The sequence below is a fragment of the Schistocerca piceifrons genome, chromosome 7 (assembly GCF_021461385.2).
Source record: "Schistocerca piceifrons isolate TAMUIC-IGC-003096 chromosome 7, iqSchPice1.1, whole genome shotgun sequence".
NCBI lineage: Eukaryota > Metazoa > Arthropoda > Insecta > Orthoptera > Acrididae > Schistocerca > Schistocerca piceifrons.
In genome coordinates, this window is record NC_060144.1 from 316,481,846 (window position 1) to 316,500,090 (window position 18,245).

General features: G+C 37.9%; 1 protein-coding gene across 7 annotated transcripts in view; it reads left to right on the top strand.

The window, feature by feature from the left end:
• The first annotated feature begins 1,289 nt into the window (after positions 1–1,289).
• LOC124804797 (clathrin light chain) overlaps positions 1,290–18,245 on the top strand; it is a 60,272-nt gene continuing 43,316 nt past the window's right edge. For 2 of the 7 annotated variants that reach the window (XM_047265132.1, XM_047265130.1), the window contains exons 1-3: positions 1,296–1,594; positions 1,669–1,803; positions 6,486–6,596. In XM_047265132.1, coding sequence (XP_047121088.1) covers positions 1,671–1,803; positions 6,486–6,596 — 244 coding nt within the window. In that variant the 5' untranslated portion in view covers positions 1,296–1,594; positions 1,669–1,670. Of the gene's footprint in view, positions 1,595–1,668; positions 1,804–6,485; positions 6,597–18,245 lie in introns of all 7 variants that reach the window. The other 5 variants (XM_047265128.1, XM_047265131.1, XM_047265127.1 and 2 more) reach the window with 5 other exon arrangements.

Genomic DNA, 18,245 nt, shown 5'->3' on the forward strand with positions numbered 1-18,245 from the left:
ATTTGTGCAATAGTCATATCTCCCTCAATACCTTTCCCTTGAAGAGGTTTTCTTTGTATCTTATATTTTGACAGCTGAAGTGCCTTATTTGTGCTAGGTTTAGCTAGGGAAACTGCATATATATTGACCACTGATTCTTGCAAAACTGTTTCATGCACAATCCAGAGAGATACTTAACATTAAATAATCACATATTGAAGCAAATAACTGTAACGTATGGAAAAAGAGCATTTTTACATTTTTTTCAGTGTCTGAAGCTTTCAGTTTGTTTCTTTATCAAACATTACAAATGCCTGATAACATACAAACAAATTCCACTTCATAATCTGTCTGATTCTACGCACTTGTTCCACTTCGAGTTGCAGCCATATGATTCATTTCATTTTAAAATACTAAGTACAGTACTAGTATGTGCAATAATCGACTTTATAGATGTACTAGAGGACAAGTACTTCGTACACTCAGCCCATACAATTCAGAATAATGCCTCACTGTTCCGTCATTATAGAATTATAAATAATTACAAAAGAAGTACCGAAACAAAACAATTTTTAACACAAAAAATAGCGAAAACAGAGACTTGCAATAACAACTGATACCAACAACGAAAAGCATTACAAAATGAAACATGGAGTTGAGCACATGGCTGTGTATCGGAAGGAAATGAGATTCGGGGTCACGCGATCAACAATGGATGATGACATCAGCCGTCAAAACTTTCTTCCCGAGAAACGTTGACGGTGGCGTGGTGTGACGTGATATGACGGCCAGTGTGAAATGGTTAACTTATAACCTCACTTTCACCGCGTAAGCTAACTGACGTGACGTGACATGACGGACAGTGTGAATCCACCGTGCCGTAATGGTACAGAATAAACTGCTCGTAATTGTAAAGCCTAAATAATTTTTTTCTCTCAGATATCTGACACTGCTTATGGAAGAACACTCAATGAAAAATATAACCAACTCGTCGTGGAATATTTGCAATTTTCCACAAAAGCAAAATCGTCCAAACTTTTATCCCTAGAAATAGACATTAAGAAAACATAACAGCACAACATCCACTATTGTAACATGACTTTGAACGGCCAAAATAGATTAATTTCCAATGTTAGCAAGCGACGTCACCGTCCAAAATTTCTTCCCGTGAAACCTTGGCGGTCGCGTGAAGATCTGCTGACGGCATGTGCAAATGCCGCCATTTAAATAATATTGTGGAATGTCTTCATGTGATGTGACTTGACGGCAATGTGAAATAGCCTTAACATTTTTTTTCCTAAACATCTCCTACCAATTCTTTTCACTTCTTGTTCCAAAATAAATTTTATTTTGTACAGAATATATTTCAACGAGAGAGTGTGGTTAAGAAATAAATCAGTTCTAGACGGACATTGGGAAATATTTCATACTGCCAACAGTCTACTGTAACTTTCCTGTGAAGTGGTGGCTGCATTGCTGGTGGGGTGTATCCAACTGTCAATGTACGTCATATGCTGTGTGCTGCGTGTAGTAGTGTGAAGTTAAAGAGAGCAGATTGGAACGTGAGAGATAGTTAATTGGCGATTTCTGAAGAATTACTGTAGTGGCTTGGCAGGTAAAACACCATGTCTTTATAAAAAGCTTACGTAGTGTTTTGGCGCACAACTGATTCGTATCTCAATTTTTTAGTTATGGATGGTTTTGGTGATAATTTCGATCAACCTGAAGTTGATCCAGCAGCAGAATTCCTAGCTAGAGAACAAGATCAACTTGCCGGATTGGAGGATGAATTAAATCCTGGAAATGCACCACCTGCTGCAGACGGTAAGAAGGAAGTACATTAAATGTAATGTTGGAATGTGGTTACCTACTTTGCAGCGATTTGTGTGTGTGTGTGTGTGTGTGTGTGTGTGTGTGTGTTTACTTTTGGATTTATTAACGTGGAAACCTAATTTTCTTTGCAAACGATACTATGTACCAGAGCGTTAGACAAGGTTGTTAACCTTGTTTTTGTTTTTTTCCAATCGTATGTTTCTGTAGGCTCTATAATTTGTATTTAATTTTCATAATCAGTTAAGTTACCTTCGACGTTTGATTTACTGATGTCTTGGTCTATGACTTTAACTAATTTTTAGATCAAGGCACAGTGAAATTACAGGAGATTTGAAACATTCAATATAGAAGCTGTGTGATATTGTCCCTAATGATATTGTTTTTCTTTTTATCATTGTGCTACTTAAAATGCTGCGGTGACTCTACCTGTAAGTTTGATAGATCAGAGTAGTATTGTTGCATGAGAATGAACAACTGTTAATGAACATCTGAGCATCTATTTTTCGAAATTTAATTTATGTTGGTGTGGTCAGGACTGTATTTGTCTTTTAGCATTTTAGTTTCTGCATATGTACCTAATCATCAGCAAGAATTTCAATGAAAAACTGTATATGTGAGAAGTTTCGTTTGGCGTGATACCGTTAAAGAAATACTGAATCATTTGTACATGGACATACATATATATGGTGCTAAACAGTTTTCATTTAGTATGTTTTTCTTATGTTAATGTATTGTGGTGATAAGACTCTTAGTAAATTAGCTTACTATGCCTACTTTTATTCACTGCTTTCGTGTAGCATCGTATTCTGGGGTAATTAATCGTTGAGTAGAAAAGTATTCATTGCTCAAAAACGTGTAATCAGAATAAGTGCTGGAGCCCACCCACGGTCATCCTGCAGACATCTATTTAAGGATCTAGGGATCCTCACAGTATATATATTCACTTATGAAATTTGTTGTTAATAATCCAGCTCAGCTCAAAAGTAATAGCAGTGTGCATAGCTATAACACCAGGAGAAAGGATGATCTTCACTATGCAGGGTTAAATCTGACTTCGGCACAGAAAGGGGTAAATTATGCTGCCACAAAAGTCTTTGGTCACCTACCAAACAGCATCAAAAGCCTGACAGATAGCCAACCAACATTTAAAAATAAATTAAAAGAATTTCTAGATGACAACTTCTTCTACTCATTGGCTGAATTTTTAGATATAAATTAAGGGGGGGCAAAAAAAAGAAAAAAAACTTAAACATTAGCATCATGCAATATTTTGTGTAATGTAATATATTGTACAGATATCTTTTATTAACCTGACACGTTCCACATCATTACGAAGTGTCATATTCATAATCTATGGAACAAGTATTAATCTAATCTAATCTAACCCCGTACGTAGTTAGTTTTATACATGGCCATGTCTGTAAGACTACATTGAACTGGTGGTTTATTTCTAATTGCCAGTTAACAAGACTGATCTCTTAACCGTTAAAGCTGCAAAAATACAAATACTGTGCAAACCAATACACTGACTAAACCCAATTCAATTAGTGGGGCAACCAGGGGAAAAGGGGATTTTGGATGGGGACTTACTGAAAACTCTATACCAAAAAGTATTAGTTATTGTGTGGGCAGCTTTTCTTGCATTTTACAGTTGGTAACTGTATGCAAGTTGTGTCATAGGAAGTGAACGTGACAAATGAGTCAGATAGGACAGGACAGTGGAACCCGTGAGAAAATAGTTTACAATGAACATCATAAGTGGATCAATGTTTTCTTAATTAAATTGTGGGAGAAGGTAGGTGGATCAGTGTTTATTAATAATAGTTGCAGGTTTGATATGTTAATAAACATATCGACCTACCTGCTCCTGTGAATTAATTAAAAGTATTGATCCACTTATTCAGTGGTTATTCGGACATCCAAGAATCAATTTAAATTTTATGACATATTGTTTTTTTTATATGACAACATTCTGTGCAGTTTATTCCATTGTCACCATGTAATTTCCTACAGTCCATATCATGATGACTGTAGCACACTAAATGACCCAATAACGTTCCTCAGAAATACATCACCACCACATAATAAAACTACTATAGTGTGCCACCACTACACACACCATACCCTTTACAGTGTGTTACTTGCACTCCAAATCACAAACCACAGCTCGATGTCCCATAGCACATCGCGGCACAGTGCAACTACATCCCAGGTTAAAGCAGATGGGTGGTATCCTACAACCAAGTATGCCACATCCATCCGTATTCAGATTTTCTCTTTATCCCATAATCTATTCAGGCAAATGCTTGAATGCTTCTTTTGTGGAGGTGTGATAGGTGTCAGCCCCATTCTCATAATATCTAAGCTTGTAATGTCTCCAGTCGGCCTCTTCATGGAGTCAGTATTTATAACCCAATCTTCTTTAATTTTTTGTGGTTCACAAATATCAGTCTTTGACCAAAGCTTTTGCAGGTCACATTGTTTAGCTGTGCCCATCTTATGTGAAGTGCTTCCTCTGATTAGTGGATAGTGGTAATCCTCCTTTACATACTGCAATCTAAATTCTCAACAGTGAATTTTTTTACTGTACAGGCAACAGAGTAAACACGATGTGGCATAACTGATGTCTCAAATATAATAAATTTTAACATAGGAAGGAGTTTAGTTCTTAGTGAGCAGAAGAAATCAGTTTTGAGATAGTGTAAGATGTATGGGAAGAACTGTACAGTGTTCCTGGAAGACGCTATGGTTCAGATTAATCATTTTAAAGTGATGAACATCCATGTTTGGAACTGAGACCTTTTATCCCTTCATCATAGTACACTGAAGTACTCGGTCTCTTATGTTGATCATTCAGTTTAGTATAGTGAGTGAGGTTGTCAACTCTTTGGAAGTTTTTTCTATTAAGGATTTTGAAACATTGTGAAAAAGAAGTATTGATCATGGAGAAGATTAATACAAATACCACTATATTTACAATTATGTACAGTGGTTTGCCTGTATATGCATGCTATTAGGCATTTCTTTGAATATTGGTACTGCATGGTTACTAATACAGGACAAGGTTGTTTTCAGTTTTAGTGTTGATTTGTATAGTATCATAACTGTTCATAATTTTTTTAAGATCTTTTTTTGTAACTAAGAAGGAAAGATATCTAGAACTATGATAAATTAGAAGGGAATGATCATTGCATGCAGCTTACCGTTTCCTTCAGTATTCTTAATTCTGTAGTATGTAAAAGTTCAAAATGGATGTGAACTTTTAGATTGACAATTATTAACCATATTAAATGGCAGAAGTGTCTGTTTTCAGGGGTCCTCAGTTTCAAATGGAAGGGGAAATAAAAGTAATTAGATCCCCATGATGTAAAACCAAAATTTGTGAGCATATGCTTTCAGGGTGGTAAGAGATTTTTCTGTACATTACCCAGTTGCATAACTTTAGATAAGTCTTGCGCATCAGATCTAGATTTTTTTTTTTTGGGGGGGGGGGGGGGGGTCATAAAGTGAAATTTTATCTCTGAATAGCTTCTGTGTAAAAGGGCTACCACCTGGGTGTATTATAGTAATAACAGTATGGGTAAACTGATTCTCTGTTGATAGCCATGACTGTGGTGAGACTGGAAGGTCACAGCTTAAGAGGCCAGTGCTGCCAAACAAAAATATGGACAATTACACAAGCTAGAAACATCTCCATGACATGAAATACAAAAGCTACCTGCACAAGAGTACATCTGACAGTATTGCACAATCGAAAAAAGTGCAAGTTTACCACTGTAAGACTGGGTGTAAACGCACTTGCATTGAGGCTAATTCGTGGATACAAAAACACAAATAGCACAGTGCAGCATGCTAGCTTGAACACATCAGAAAATGGCAATATTTACTGAGATGGAATAGTATTCTATACAGTGGGACAGTGTTGCCCCAGCAAATATTTATGTTCATTGAGAGACAATCGTGGTTTTGATGAATGCTCCAGACATTGATTGTATCTGCTTGGATCATCAGTGTCAGCTAATACCCACCATGGGACTCATGTCTGTACTGCTATAAAGTGAGAAGTGCACACTGTGAACTAGGAACCAAGAAATCTCCACATCTTATGTGCAGTCACTTAACAGTTGTGGTTCAGTTTCTCTGTGTTCTTCATTTGGCAAAAGAAGATACCTGATGCCTAGCAATGCTGTTGCTGGCTTTAAACTGTGAAGTACAAAATGTTACTGGTGGTACTGAAGCTATGTGACTGAAAACAGTTGTGTATAGAACTGCAGCAACGCTGATGTGTAGCCATGGAAACACATACAGAATCACTTTACATAGACTGTTGTAGACATGAGAAGCAGGTATGTTATACCCTCTTTGTCATGTATCTGTTTCTCATTGTATAGCCTAGACACAGTGTATCTATGATTCAATGCAGTAATGTCACTGTAATTGTAGTGTTGAAACTAACACTTGCCCATCAATGCACTGCTATAGTGAATGAAATATGAAGAAATCTTTGGAGTCGGTTAGCTTTTTCTGCCATGTTTACCTTGCCTGTTTATTTCATGCTATGCATATTTGTAATTGCATATAAATTCTTGTTCTTCCCACATAAATGTATAAACATTACTTGTGATATATAGTACTATCTGTTTAAGTTACTGATAATTTTGATGTGCCTACAGATGCCATGTTTGGTACACAAGGTTCCGCCCCTCTCACTGGTAGTTTTGAGATGATTGATAATTTTGGACAACAGGATGGCTTAGGACCAGACCTTTTATCATCGGCTCCAGGTAAGCAGCTTAAGACACCTCCACAAAAAAACTTTCTGCTATGCACATTTTACCTATTATAGTGAAAGAAATATTTTTCATCAATACTAATTGCTTTTTATATTTCAGTTTTTGTCAAATTGAATACATTTGTATGACAGAATAGATTTTCAATTTTTTTGTGGGATGAAATAACTTCTAAAAAATTAATAATTTTGTGCAGCACTGAGATTGCGAATCAGAAATAAAATGGATTTCACTTCTTCCAAGTATGTATTGGTTGCGCATTTAGTTGATTCGTATATCTCATCTTATTTTGATAATCATAAATCAAATGTATAGTAATAAAAAAACATTTGTTTTGGTCTCTACCAATTTTTCATGATTTCAGAAGTAGGGATAGGGTGATAGAAATAAGAATGTCAGTCAACAGATTATGTCTTACGGTTCAAGGAAAGAGACAAGACATTTAGATAGAATAAGAGTAAGATAAGTGGAGAATTTGAAGCATGAAACACTAATTAAATTGGTTTATCATTTCTACTTTTAAAGGAAGATAACCTATTTTGGTTGGTATTTCTTACAGATGTTAGGAATTAAAATGGGGGGGGGGGGGGGGGAGGAGGAGAGGGAAGTCCACATACATTTTGGCTTTTGGTTCAATCCTTTGTAATTTTTGGGAAAGTTAACAAATTTTTGTCAGTCATAACACTCGACCAGCTGGTCATATGCTGTAATATTGAATGCCTCATAGCCAAGCTTTGCAGACTTAGCTTTAAATCTGACTGTGGATTTGTCAAAAAAAATTTTCATATGAAGATATACATTTTAACTAAACAATTAGTATTTCTATATTAGTCATTTAATAGGAAAGTGAACAGAAAGCAGAGGTGTTGTTCATAACAGTGGCTGGAAACTTTAACTAGATGTTCAACTAGGACAAATATTAGGGCCACCAATATTTTTGTATTATATCAGTATATATGCCGTGCCAGGTTGTCTAACCCTTTAACTGCTCTGGATGTGTTAGCACCCACGCCTTTGTAACTGTCCCTGTGTGCTCTGAACATGTTTGCATGTGCAACCAGTCCTTCTACCTGGTACTCTGGACATGTCAACGCGTAGACGCGCTCAGAGTACCAGGTAGGACTGGTGGTGCCCATAAACATGTTCTGGGCACACAGGGACAGGTACAAAGGCACGGGCGCTAACACATCCAGAGCAGTTAATGGGTTAATACTGCCCTGTGTGCAGAAAACTCACCAGCAATAGTCTATTGTGAACCTGACAGTTAATTAATTTTGAGCAGAAACCTACGGAACTAGACATTGGTAAAAAAATAATTTGAAATTAAACTTTGCAAAAACAAATTGTTTATTTCCCCACAAAACTACCAGCTGAAAATATTAAGATATGGCATGGACAAAAAACTTGACGCAGCAGTGTCAAATTTGTGTAGTAAATAAATGTGCTGTGCAGAAATAAATGTGCTGTGCAGAAATAAAGTGGACAGCATACGGTGTTGAACTTTCTCGTGATACTCCTTTGATCCTATCTAGTAAGGATCCTACACTGTGCAGCAGTGCTCCAAAGGAGGACAGACAATTTTTGCTTTTTTCCAATTTGAGTTGTTCGTAATTGCACTCCCTAGGTTTTTAGTTGAATTTGTGTCGTTTGGACTCGATTGATTTATTGAGTAACTGAAGTTTAATGGATTCTTTAGCACTCCTGGATAACCTCACGCTTTTCACTGTTTTGGGTCAATTGCTAATTTCACACTGTACAAATGTATTTTAGAAATCATTTTGCAGTTTTGATTTCCTTATTACTTGACTAGGTGATAAACGACAGCATCATCTGCAAACAACTGAAGACGGCTGCTCATACTGTCTTCTAAACAGTGTAGATAGGTAAGGAACAGCAGAGGGCCTTGAACACTATCTTGGAGAATGCCAGAAATCAGTTATGTTTTGATTGATGACTTCGTGTCAGTTATTATGAACTGTGGCATCTGACAGTAAAATGCGAATCCAGTCAAATAACTGAGATGATATTCGATAAGCACACAACTTGATTACAAGCCATTTATTTGGTACAGTGTCAAAAGGTTTCTGGAACTCTAGAAATGTGGAATCAATTTGAAATCCCTTGTCAACAGCACTCAACACTTTGTGTGAGTAAACAGCTAGTTGTGTTTCAGAAGAAAGATGTTTTTTAAATCCATGTTGACTGTGTGTCAATAAACCATTGTCTTCAAGGTAATTCCTAATGTTCCAAAATCCTGCTGCATATTTACATTAATGATAAGAGTCTGTAATTTGGTGGGTTACACCTATTGGGTTTCTTGAATCTTGTTGTGACTTACGCAACTTTCCTGGCATTGGGTGTGGATCTTTTGTGGAGCAAGCAGTTGTATATGATTAAGTGTAGAGCTATGGTATCAGCATACTCTGAAAGGAACCTAATTGGTACACATTAAGGAAGACTTACTTTTATCAGGTGATTTAAGTTGCTTCACTGCTCAAAGAATATAGACTTCTAAGTTACTCATGTTGGCAGCTGTTCATGTCTCAAATTCTGGAATGTTTACTTCAGGTTCCTAGGCGAAGGAATTTCAGAAGGCTGTGTTTAGTAACTCTGCTTTAGCAGCACTGTCTTTGATAGTATTTCCAATGCTATCATGCAGAGAAAGCATTGATTGTCTTGCTGCTAGCATACTTCACACGTGACCAGAATCTCTTTGGATTTTCTGCCTGGTTTCAAGACAGTTTCATTGTGGAAACTATTATATTTCCTTGAAGTCTGTGCTAAATTTTGAGCTTCTGTAAAAGATTGTCAATTTTGGGGGTTTTGTTTTCTTTTTAATTTGGCAAGCTTTTTTAGTTATTTCTGTACCAGTGTTCTGACACGTTTTGTGTACCAAGGGGATCAGCTCAGTCGTTTTTTTAATATATTTAGTATAAATCTCTCGAGTGCAGTTGATACTACTTCTTTGAATTCAAGTCAGATGTGGTCTACATTTACATTATTAATTTGGAAGGAGATGGTCTCTCAGGAAGGTGTCAAGTGAAAGTTTATCTGCTTTTTTGAATAGGTATATTTTTAGTTTATTTTGAAACTTCTGCGAGTTAGGGTGTTCAGTCTCGCTATGACAATCTTGTGTTCACTAATCCCTGTATCCATTTTGATGCTAGTTATTAGCCTGTCCCAGATCTTCTCCTTGGTGGTGGTATACCCAACGGTGCATTGGATCTTGCCAAACATATCATGACCCATTTTGTGCATGCATTGATGCCCTCTTCTTATCCTACTACATAACGAAAGCATAAAAGACAATTGAAAACATTCCGCTTTCCTTTAGCCTCCCATCATGCCTACATAATGAGCCTTTATCTGACTGGGAACTGCTTCAGCCTCTTTACTCGCCATACAATATTGTTCAGGCCCTAATTAGTCTTAATCAGGTGATCCAACATCTGACTGTTACTCAGACACCATCTACTGACGGCCTTTGATACCATATTTTACAGACTATGATGCTCTTATTTCTTTGAAAAAATGCCTCCATAATTCAGGTGCATTTATACTCGAAATTAATATAATGTCCAGCGTGTGATTTAAAATACCTGTTGTTGTTGTTTTCAGTCCTGAGACTGGTTTGATGCAGCTCTCCATGCTATCCTATCCTGTGCAAGCTTCTTCATCTCCCAGTACCTACTGCAGCCTACATCCTTCTGAATCTGCTTAGTGTATTCATCTCTTGGTCTCCCTCTACGATTTTTACCCTCCACGCTACCCTCCAGTACTAAATTGGTGATCCCTTAATGCCTCAGAACATGTCCTACCAATCGGTCCCTTCTTCTTGTCAAGTTGTGCCACAAACTCCTCTTCTCCCCAATTCTATTCAATACCTCCTCATTAGTCACGTGATCTAACCACCTAATCTTCAGCATTCTTCTGTAGCACCACATTTCGAAAGCTTCTAATCTCTTCTTGTCCAAACTATTTATCGTCCATGTTTCACTTCCATACATGGCTGCGCTCCATACAAATACTCTCAGAAATGACTTCCTGACTCTTAAATCTATACTCGATGTTAACAAATTCCTCTTCTTCAGAAACGCTTTCCTTGCCATTGCCAATCTACATTTGATATCCTCTCTACTTCGACCATCATCAGTTATTTTGCTCCCAAAATAGCAAAACTCCTTTACTACTTTAAGTGTGTCATTTCCTAATCCATTTCCCTCACCATCACCCGACTTAAGTAGACTACTTTCCATTATCCTTGATTTGCTTTTTTTGATGTTCATCTTATACCCTCCTTTCAAGACATTGTCCATTCCGTTCAACTGCTCTTCCAAGTCCTTTGCTATCTCTGACAGAATTACAATGTCATCAGCGAACCTCAAAGTTTTTATTTCTTCTCCATGGATTTTAATACCTACTCCAAATTTTTCTTTTGTTTCCTTTACTGCTTGCTGAATATACAGATTGAATAGCATTGGGAGAGGCTACAACCCTGTGCCTAGACTCTTATAAGTGCCATCTGGTTTCTGTACACATTGTAAATAGCCTTTCACTCCCTGTATTTAACCCCTGCCACCTTTACAATTTGAAAGATAGTATATCAGTCAACATTGTCAGAAGCTTTCTCGAAGTACACAAATGCTAGAAATGTAGGGTTGCCTTTCCTGAATCTTTCTTCTAAGGTAAGTCATAAGGTTAGTATTGCCTCACGTGTTCCAATATTTCTACGGAGTCCAAACTGATCTTACCCGAGGTCGGCTTCTACCAGTTTTTCCATTCGTCTGTAAAGAATTCGCATTAGTATTTTGCAGCAGTGACTTATTAAACTGATAGTTTGGTAATTTTCGCATCTGTCAACACCTGCTTTCTTTGGGATTGGAATTATTATATTCTTCTTAAAGTCGGAGGGTATTTCGCCTGTCTCTTACGTCTTGCTCACCAGATGGTAGAGTTTTGTCAGGACTGGCTCTCCCAAGGCTGTCAGTAGTTCTAATGGATTGTTGTCTACTCCCGGGGCCTTGTTTCGACTCAGGTCTTTCAGTGCTCTGTCAAACTCTTCACGCAGTATCGTATCTCACATTTCATCTTCATCTACATCCTCTTCCATTTCCATAAAATTGTCCTTAAGTACATTGCCCTTGTATAGACCCTGTATATACTCCTTCCACCTTTCTGCTTTCCCTTCTTTGCGTAGAACTGGGTTTCCACCTGAGCTCTTGATATTCATGCAAGTGGCTCTTTTCTCCAACGGTCTCTTTAATCTTCCTGTAGGCAGTATCTGTCTTACCCCTAGTGAGATAAGCCTCTACATCCTTACGTTTGTCCTCTAGCCATCCCTGCTTAGCCATTTTGCACTTTCTGTTGCTCATTTTTGAGATGTTTGTATTCCTTTTCCCCTGCTTCATTTACTGCATTTTTATATTTTCTCCTTTCATCAATTAAATTCAATATATCTTCTGTTACCCAAGGATTTCTACTAGCCCTCGACTTTCTACCTACTTGATACTCAGCTGCCTTTACTACTTCATCCCTCAGAGCTACCCATTCTTCTACTGTACTACTTTCCCCCATTCCTGTCAATTGTGCCCTTATGCTCTCCCTGAAACTCTGCCATCCTCTGGTTTAGTCAGTTTATCCAGGTCCCATCTCCTTATATTCCCACCTTCTTGCAGTTTCTTCAGTTTTAATCTACAGTTCATAACCAATAGATTGTGGTTGGAGTCCACATCTGCCCCTGGAAATGTCTTAAAATTTAAAACCTGGTTCCTAAATCTCTGTCTTACCATTCTATAATCTACCTGATACCTTCTAGTGTCTCTAGGATTCTTCCGTGACTACAACCTTCTTTTATGGGTCTTGAACCAAGTGTTAGCTACGTTATGCTCTGTGCAAAATTCTGCCAGGTGGCTTCCTCTTTCATTTCTTACCCCCAATCCATATTCACCTATGTTTCCTTCTCTCCCTTTTCCTACTCTCGAATTCCAGTCACCCATGACTATTAAATTTTCGTCTCCCTTCACTACCTGAATAATTTCTTTTATCTCATCATACATTTCTTCAATTTCTTCATCATCTGCAGAGCTAGTTGGCATATAAACTTGTACTACTGTAGTAGGCGTGGGCTTCGTGTCTATCTTGGCCACAATAATGCGTTCACTATGCTGCTTGTAGTAGCTTACCCGCACTCCTATTTTTTTATTCATTATTAAACCTACTCCTGCATTACCCCTATTTGATTTTGTATTTATAACCCTGTATTCACCTGACCAAAAGTCTTGTTCCTCCTGCCACCGAACTTCACTAATTCCCACTATATCTAACTTTAACCTATCCATTTCCCTTTATAAATTTTCTAACCTACCTGCCCAAGTAAGGGATCTGACATTCCACGCTCCGATCCATTGAACGCCAGTTTTCTTTCTCCTGATAACGATGTCCTCCTGAGCAGTCCCCGCCAGGAGATCCAAATGGGGGACTATTTTATGTCCGGAATGTTTTACCAAAGGCAACGCCATCATCATTTAACTATACAGTGAAGCTGCGTGCTCTCGGGAAAAATTATGGCAGTAGTTTCCCCTTGCTTTCAGCTGTTCGCAGTACCAGCACAGCAAGGCCGTTTTGGTTAGTGTTACAGGGTCAGATCAATCATTCAGACTGTTGCCCCCCAGCAACTACACCAGTTTAAAAATTACCATATATTCAATGCCGTAGGAAACCTCTTTCTATCTGGCAGCATTGGATTCAACTTGCGGCGGCAGCAGCAGTGCATTGATGCGATGAACATGAGTTCCAGGGATTCAGAAGCTTGCTAACACTTTCTGCCTCCCACCCCACCACCACAAAACCAGAACACTAACCTGTGACGTGTCGTTGCAGTCTGTCGTGCCAGTGAAATTGAACTGAAAGTGATTTGTGTTATTGGTAAGAGTACAATATTTTTGTTAATAGCTAATTTCACAATAATAAATGGTATCCATACGATGTGAGATATAAATTGAAAATAATAGCATATGCAGAACAATGTGGAAACAGGCGCTGAGCAGCAATTCGGCCTTCCACCAAAAGAAAAAACCACTCGGGGGATTGGCGGGCTAGGAATGAACAACTTAATAAAAGTGAGGAAGATTTAATGTGCAAATAAGAGAACTGAATGCAAAGTGGCCAAAACTAGATGACATATTGAAATGGATTCAAGTACACCATCAAAACGGCATTGAAATTAATACAAAAATGATTAAAAAACATGCTCATAATCTATCGCTATAGTGATACTTAATGAACTTTAATGGTAGAGTTGCTTGGTACTTACAGGTTTATGAAGTGTCGTGGGCTTAGCATGCGAACCAAAACAATAATATCTCCGCAAATGCCAGAAGAGTATGAAGAGAAAATATTATCATTCCGTCATTTTATTGTTAAACATCAAAAGAAAATCAGTATGGAACTAAGCCAAATAGCAAATATTTATGAAACTCCTGACGTTTGGTGTACTGAATAACAGAACTGTTGCCATGAAAGGTGCTAAAACTGTAGTTATAAAAACAAGTGTACATGAAAAAATGCACTACATTGTTGTCCTTTCATGTTGTGCTGGTGGTACTGAACTTCATCCAGTGAATGTTATCACGTGCAATGCAATGCCAAAACGTTTTGAAATACCACCAGATGATGGTAATGTATGTGGCAAGGGTTGGATGGATGATGCTGGGATGAAATTATGGATCAACAGTGTGGGAGAGAAGGAAAGGTTCTTTATTGAAGAAAAGGTCTCTTCTTGTGCTAGATCAGCTTAGTAGTCATTTGAAAAATTCTGTGAAAGAGAAATTCAGACAGTGAAATGCAGAGCTTGCTGCTGTTTTGGGAGGACTCACTTCACAATTCTAAACCTTGACATCTTTATAAATAATCTATTTAAAGTGTGTACGGGAGAGGAAAGGAACAAATGGATGATGGATGAAACCCAACATGAATTCATGTTGAAGGGAGCTTCAAAGTGACCCACAATAAAAGAAGTATCAGAGGATAAAACAGTCATGGCGTAGAGTGAGAGAAGACATTACTGTTAAATCTTTCGAGAAGTGCGGCATAAGTAACGCTCTGTGACAATGGAGACCATCTTACATATGAAGAGGACGATGATGGTGATAATGAGGAGGAGGAGAAAGTTCAGGTGACTATTTTCAGTGATTTTAAAGGTCAGTTCAGTTTTTAAACAAAGAATTCTTTTTAGTCTGGTCTTGCAATCTAGTAAGCAGGCCAATAATAAAAATGGTTTAAAAAATTGCTTAAAAATTTTAGTCTGTAAAGTATGGTAACATTGGACTAGGAAGTGTTTCATGAGAGAGTATCGCCCTAATGTCCATAAACAGCTACTGACCCCACAAAAGAGATCTGAAAACTGCTTGAAAGTTATGGTAGCCTGACAATGATGCAGAGTAGTAAAATCATGGTGCCTTTTGTCTCCATATCAGCATGGTTTTTGCAACAGATGGTACACAACTGGCAATCTGGTTATGTTGGCAACAACAATCTGACAGGCATTTTTCTAAATGGGAACATCTCATTACAGTCTGTCTTGACCTATGTATGACATGGGGCACTGTTTGGCACAATCACATTTTACTTGACCTTCCGTACTGGCACATTAAAGGCTCCCTACATGTTGCTATTTGTCAATTTTTACCCCACCGGTTGGTTGTTTCCGGTTAGAGTTGGTATGCCAATTAGCTCCTTATGGGTTCAAGAGGACAGTGTTCTGCAGGGCTCCTTGCTGAGTGTTACTCTTTCATTGGCATCCTGTTGGACCACTGCTCATCCTTGTGCTGTATGTCAACTACTTTCGAATGTATTGTAGCTTCCATCTTTAGTCTTGGTTGAACACCACTGGACACTTTCCCATGGATTCCAGGTTTCTCATGAGAAAGTCATTTCTGTTCTTACATCACAGTCCATCCCTCATCCAGAACTCTGCGTGGGTACCCAATTTTTGGGACTCCCTTTAATAAGAAATCCTATCTGGTTGCTTTCGTGCCTACATCTCGTGGGTTGCAGATCACTCTAATCTCCTCCCTATTTATTGGATCCTGCTCTCATCTCAGTTGGAATATAGTTGCCCGGTTTATGGCTCAGCAACACCTTCAGCTTTAAAATTCTTTGATAGCGTTCTGCATCATGGAATCACTCTGGCCACTGGCACCTTCAGGACTAGTCCCACAGTATCATTCCTGAGATGGGGTTATTACCTCTTCAGTTCCAACAGTACCACTTCTTGTTAATTTGTGCAATTGTCATCTGACAATTTCCTATTATATTCAAGTTCTTTTTTGCATACAAGGGGCATCACTGTGCTAATACTTGCTCTCAGGTGAGATTACCAAGTGGAATGCACCTCAAGGCACTCTGCCAGGACCTCCACCTAACCTCCTTAGAATGTGATCCTTGTGTTCTGCCCCCCCCCCCCCCCCTCCCAGGTTAATACCCACGCCACAAATTAGGTCTAATTTATTTCAAAGAACTTACTTTTGTTCCCTCATTATGTTTAAGTATCTTTTCCTCTTTGCTCTTACGGAGTTTCAGGAAGCTCGCATCATTGTCACTTCCAGCTCTAAAACTGTGGATAGACTAAGATTTGCTTTTACATCTCTAGTCAATCTGCAATATATGTTGCTGGGAATATGTAGTTTACAACAGGGGTAATAGCCATTAACAGAGCCGTGCATTTCATTATTCAGATCTCCCTAAACTTCGTTTTAATTGGTATGAACTCAATGGTCTGTTTTCAGGCTATTAATCAGCGTTAATTTGTCATCCTCTGTTGTCTGCACTTCACGACTTTCTCTCTGACCTTAGGCATACTGCCTGCTGAGTTGTCTTTCTCTTGCTCCCAAGTCTTCTGGGTACCTCCAAAGAACGAAATGATTAACTGTATAACTAGAGAAACAATTATTTGCCCAACATTCATTTTGATGATCCAAGGTGTGGGTTTGCAGGTGCAAATAAAACCTCTTCTCAAAGGTAGACCATCTGTTGTATAAAATATTTGATCAGACGAACATCTGCAATTGAGGAACATAGTATGAGATAAAAATCCATGTTTCAGTTTTGAGTAATTTTTCTTGGTTGATGTAACTAGTTTCAAAAGCTTAAAGTTCCATCAAGTGCCACCAAATAATCATAAATATGTGGTGGTTGGGCCAGTTGGTCATGAAGGACCAAACATATACCAAACAACACATGGAAATGTAGGAGCAGCAACCATGGCACCTGCCTCGACAGCCAGTAAGGAATTCCTTGTTGGCTGTTGAGGTCAGTGCTGTGTTCACTGTTCCTCTGTGTTGATTGGGTGTGTTTGATCCCTGTTACTGCCTGGCCTGACTGCTACACATTTATGATTATTTGGTGGCATGTGGCGATGGAGCTTTAGACTTCAGATATAATTCATGTAATAAAAAAGACAAATTACTTAAAACTGAAGTGTTTTTTATTTCATCAGCATCTGATAGTATTTTGTCCCTCTAATAAATGGTTTGTTAATCCAGTGATGCCAAACATGCAAAAACCATCAGTTCTTTTGATAGTGTTCCTTGCCATTCAGTTCTCAAGGTGTTTGCTATGAGATGCAGGTATGATAGAAATGAATGACTGGTGTAAGCTGCATATTGGCCTCGCTCTTGCAAAGTGATATGTGCAGAAATATGTTTGAAGTGCATTTTTTCCAGTGGTAAGTGGCAGTGTAACACACAGGAAGCCACATTGTCAGAGGATGCCATATAAAAAAGTTTTGAGGATATGTAAAGACTTTTTAAAGGCCCCACTGTAGAAGTGGTTACTCGATAAAGTATGGTGGAAATGAGCTTGTATGGATGGAACAGAACTATGATCTTACTAATATCTCTAAATGTTCACTTACTATAATTTTATACTGTTTTGTTAATAATTTTATGTTTTTCTTCGGTATTTTACCTTCCAGATTTACATCTCACAGTTTTACGTAGTTTTGCCGTACACTAAGTAAGCAAAATTTTACTTGCATTAGGTGTTTGGAATACTGAAGTTGTCTTTCTGGTGTTGGGAGTTCTCTTGTTGTGTGTATTTAAAAGAAATGTTTTAAATTGATTATTAAATATTTTCATTTCACATTTATCATCTTGGAAATATGGGTAACTAAAAAAATGTGGTGATATATCAAGCAATCGGGTGTCAGACTAGCCTGTACATACATCAGAACATTATTATGCATCTGATTTAAATCATGTTATCTTGTGTTAAGGACCTATGACAGAATTCTAGTTTGAAGTTGATTCTTAATATTATATTCATCTAAATATAACAACTAGGAAGTTTCAACCATAACAAATATTCCACAGCATTAACTTTAAGTGCAAACATTTAATTCCATAGCATATCTGGGAGTGCAGTTATGTAAACTTTTGTATTACCTGGGTGAAGGAAGTAAAACTTGAGCCTTAACCTCTTTCAAAACATATCAATTCAGATTTAAGTACTAAGAATACTGCAAGATTTAGATAGTTAAATGGAATGTGACATCGAATGGAGTTCTGTGCAGGAGGTGGAACTCTGCTTGTCATCTTAACATAATGCTGTTTGGCGTCAGTCTTAAAATGATTTTGAACTGTGTGT